General features: G+C 36.0%; 2 protein-coding genes across 2 annotated transcripts; one reads left to right on the forward strand and one right to left on the reverse strand.

Moving 5' to 3' along the window:
- Positions 1-570: 570 nt before the first annotated feature.
- Positions 571-2,362, forward strand: LOC145045757 (beta-amyrin 6-beta-monooxygenase-like). The gene is made up of 3 exons (XM_078994080.1): positions 571-1,522; positions 1,680-1,867; positions 1,961-2,362. The coding sequence occupies exons 1-3, from the start codon at positions 571-573 to the stop codon at positions 2,261-2,263; spliced, it is 1,443 nt and encodes a 480-aa protein (XP_078850206.1). The 3' UTR covers positions 2,264-2,362.
- A 49-nt stretch (positions 2,363-2,411) lies between these two features.
- Positions 2,412-3,274, reverse strand: LOC145045756 (large ribosomal subunit protein eL37z-like). Its single transcript, XM_078994079.1, has 4 exons — positions 3,173-3,274; positions 2,948-3,083; positions 2,771-2,872; positions 2,412-2,669 (listed from the first exon to the last, which is right to left on the reverse strand). Exons 1-4 carry the CDS (start codon positions 3,173-3,175, stop codon positions 2,623-2,625), a joined length of 288 nt encoding a protein of 95 aa, XP_078850205.1. The 5' UTR covers positions 3,176-3,274; the 3' UTR covers positions 2,412-2,622.
- Between the last annotated feature and the right edge of the window lie 444 nt (positions 3,275-3,718).

Raw genomic sequence — 3,718 nt, forward strand, 5'->3', positions numbered from 1 at the left:
GCGATTATAATCTTTTTAATCAACAATTCATTTTGCAGTTTTAAAATACAGCAATTTTCATTTTTAATCAAAAGAATCATTATCTATCTCAATATAATCCATAATGTTTGTACAATAAGAGGCGACATTTCCACTTAGAATTTGAACATTTAAAAAATATAGCTCGTTATGATTCTTTCATTTCAATTAAAATAGAAGTATAAAAGTTAAATAAATTGATAAAAAAATCCTAACCGCATCTCTTTTAAAACACAAATATTATGTGATATCTTGACAAATTATTATTAACCGTTTTGGAAAGATTCATTCAATAGATAAAAGGACTTGAAGAAAAAACAAAAATATCATTAAATTTTCGAGAATGTCTTAGGAAACTCAGTAGCACATCAAACACGATTTTTTTTTTTTTTTTTTTTTAATGTATGAGCTCCTCGACGGCATCAAATATGCCCCACGACCAACATTTATCCGAAAGCAACGTAAACCTCCAACAACTACAAACGAATCTTAATCCAACAATTTTCCCTTTATAAATACCTTTTCGTTACACATCCTTTTGATCCCAAAACCATGGATTCAATTTCAACTCTCACATTTTCACTACCCCTTCTTGTAATACTCCTCTCTTCATCATTCATTTACCTATTTTATCTCAAAAGAAATTCTTCCAATCCGGAAGCACCACCTGGCTCAAACGGATGGCCGATCGTGGGAGAAAACATCAATCTCGGCTTATTGGGCCCACCTAAATTCATCCAAAAAAGAATGAAAAACTTCTCTACCGATGTATTCAAAACATCTTTACTCGGAGAAAAAATGGCCTTCTTTTGTGGCCCTCAAGGAAACAAATTCGTATTCACAAACGAGAACAAACTTGTCACCTCATGGTGGCCTAAATCCGTAACAAAAGTTCTTCTCTTCACCGAAGTCATCGATCAAGATCAAAAAATCGTAGCCCCATTACTAGCAAACTCCGTTCATGAAATCCTAAAGCCAGAAGTTTTGAAAAAGTACATTGCTATAATGGATACCATGGCCCGCCAACATATGGACACCGATTGGGCTCCAAACAAGGAAGTGAAAGTTCACCCTCTTACACAAAAGTACACTTTTGCCCTTTCGTGTAAACTATTTATGGATGAAGACGATGGTGAGAAGGTCGCAGAAGTGTTGGATAATTTTAGAATAGTCACGAATGGGATGATCTCGGTTCCTATAGATTTCCCTGGCACTGCGTATAACCGCGCCATCAAAGGAGGGAAAGTGCTACGCGATGGTTTGATTAAGATCATCAAGACACGAAGAAAGGAGTTGACTGAGAGCAAAGAGATTGTGAGACACGATGTATTGTCAAAAATGCTACTTGTGAGAAAAGAAGATGGAAGTCTTATGAGCGAAAAGGAAATCTCAAATAATATCATTGGTTTGTTGGTTGCTAGCTACGAAACTAGCAGTGTCGCGATAACTTTTGTCTTAAAGCATCTTGCAGAGCATCCACATATCTATAACAAAGTTTTCGAAGGTAACCTTCAACTCTATAATTCATTCAAATTCCAATCCCTCGTATTCTAACTCCTTTGACATATTTCATTCCTTCCGAAAACATTCTCCAAGCCAAACTACGACTATTGTCTATATGAATAACATTTCTATTTTTGCTTGTTTATGTGTTCTTGCAGAGCAAACAGAGATAACAAAATCTAAAAAGCATGGAGAGTTGCTAACATGGGAAGACATCGAGAAGATGAAATATTCTTGGAATGTGGCACGTGAATCTATACGTTTAGCACCACCTGCTCAAGGAGCCTTTCGAGAAGCTTTAACTGATTTCAAATACGCAGGCTACACAATTCCAAAGGGATGGAAGGTATGTTGTTAAACCTTAAACACCTAAAACATGAATTGATAGGTGGTGGATGAAATTAAATCAACTAACACTTGGGTTCTTTGGATTTTACAGATATTTTGGAATGTTAATACGACTAATAATGATCCAAAATACTTCCCAAATCCGGAGAAATTTGATCCTTCAAGATTTGAAGGATCTGGTCCTCAACCATATTCGTATGTGCCATTTGGGGGAGGACCTAAAATGTGCCCAGGAAAAGAGTATGCCCGATTAGAGATACTTGTTTTCATGCATAATTTTGTGAAAAACTTTAAGTTGGAGAAGATGATCGCAAATGAAAAGATAGTGTATCTTTCTACTCCTGTCCCTGCAAAAGGTCTCCCAGTTCGCCTTTACCCTCATATCAAGCAATAGAATGTTTATTTTCAAACTGTGTTCTTGGTATTCAAACAGAGATTGAGCAAGAAGTTTGTAAATTTAAGAAACCTGGCTTAATTAGAGACTGGTTTTATCTTGGACAGAAGATCACAAAAAGATCATATTGAAGAGTAGAAAGGATCAATAAAGAGCAAAAGGTGTTTAACATCAATAACACTTAATTCAAAATGCATCATCATCCATAAATCAGAATAACAGATTTCTCAAAAAGAAAAAACTTAGAACAGACTACGGGATTAATAGCTCAAAACGATGTTCACCTACACTAATTGCCCTAAAGGAAATATGCTTGATTGATACCCGTATAGTCGATTTAGATGTGATTCCTTGGAGGTTTATGTTGAAGCTGCAGCAGCGATCTTCCTAGGCGCAGCTTGAGTACCTAAAAGAAGAAACCAATAGCAATTTCTTAATTAACAATCGACACGAGAAATCCATTATTGACAAAATTAAATGCGATTTTTGGTAACACAATTAACATACCTTCTCTGAAGTTGCTCTTGAATCTGCGGGGAAGATTACGGAGATACCTCATGCGACCAGTTCCAGTCGTCTTCCTTCGGATCGCCTTGACGCTCCAGTTATCTACGTTCGTTGATATCAATCAGCAATGCATCGGATCGAAACACATACATATAAACAGAATTACGGACAACTTACATTTCCTGACGCGAGCAGCAGGATAAGCACAAGCAGAGCATCGACTCTTCTGAAGATGGAAACTCCGACGACCACACCGGACACACAGTGTGTGGGTTTTGTTCCTTCTCTTACCGAAACTCCCTGTACCCTTACCCTGTAAATTTAATCACACGGAGTTACTACATATACATATAAACACACATACGCATTGATTCATAAAGAGTATATCGGTGGAGCAGTCACCATTGCTTGCCGTTGCCGAGATCCTGCTTCTGCGAGCTTACCCTGTGGCCGGAGGGAAGAGACGATGGCGGCTATATATCAATTCAATATCAAATATTTCAGGGTTTTGCTTGCATTCGCTAATTGGGCTTTTATATTTTAATAATGTATTGAGTAATTAATAACTTAGCCCAACTAAAATTACAGGCCCACTATGCGCTTAAACAATTATGGACATAATAAATCTTTTCTTTTAATTTAATAAGAATAGGTATTAACAAATAAAATTTCACGTCTTCAAAGTAATAATCTATATAATAATAACTCCGGTAAAAAAGCCATCCAAATTACCTTTCAAGATAAAACATTTTTCTTGAACCATATTCATTAGAAACTCTCATTTTTGTTTTTTTTTTTTTTTTTTTTTTTTCAATTTATGTTAATTATTTGTAACACCCGTTTCTCAAAGAATGTTGACTAAGATTAAAGGAATCAAAATAAGGTTTTTGGAGCAAACCCTCAGCCACGACGTGGGTATGGATGCCTACGATGTGACGTGAAATTAAT

Source organism: Lactuca saligna, chromosome 5, assembly GCF_052625555.1.
Source record: "Lactuca saligna cultivar CGN05327 chromosome 5, ASM5262555v1, whole genome shotgun sequence".
NCBI classification, from domain to species: domain Eukaryota; kingdom Viridiplantae; phylum Streptophyta; class Magnoliopsida; order Asterales; family Asteraceae; genus Lactuca; species Lactuca saligna.

Bases quoted from the DNA above. Each gene is read 5' to 3' on its own strand.
- LOC145045757 (XM_078994080.1), top strand. From the start codon at position 571: ATGGATTCAATTTCAACTCTCACATTTTCACTACCCCTTCTTGTAATA. The intron at 1,523-1,679 runs GTAACCTTCAAC...GTGTTCTTGCAG, and splicing joins CTATAACAAAGTTTTCGAAG to AGCAAACAGAGATAACAAAA. The intron at 1,868-1,960 runs GTATGTTGTTAA...TGGATTTTACAG, and splicing joins CAATTCCAAAGGGATGGAAG to ATATTTTGGAATGTTAATAC.
- LOC145045756 (XM_078994079.1), bottom strand. The intron at 2,873-2,947 runs GTAAGTTGTCCG...CAACGAACGTAG, and splicing joins TGCTGCTCGCGTCAGGAAAT to ATAACTGGAGCGTCAAGGCG. The intron at 2,670-2,770 runs GTATGTTAATTG...TTCTTCTTTTAG, and splicing joins CAAGAGCAACTTCAGAGAAG to GTACTCAAGCTGCGCCTAGG.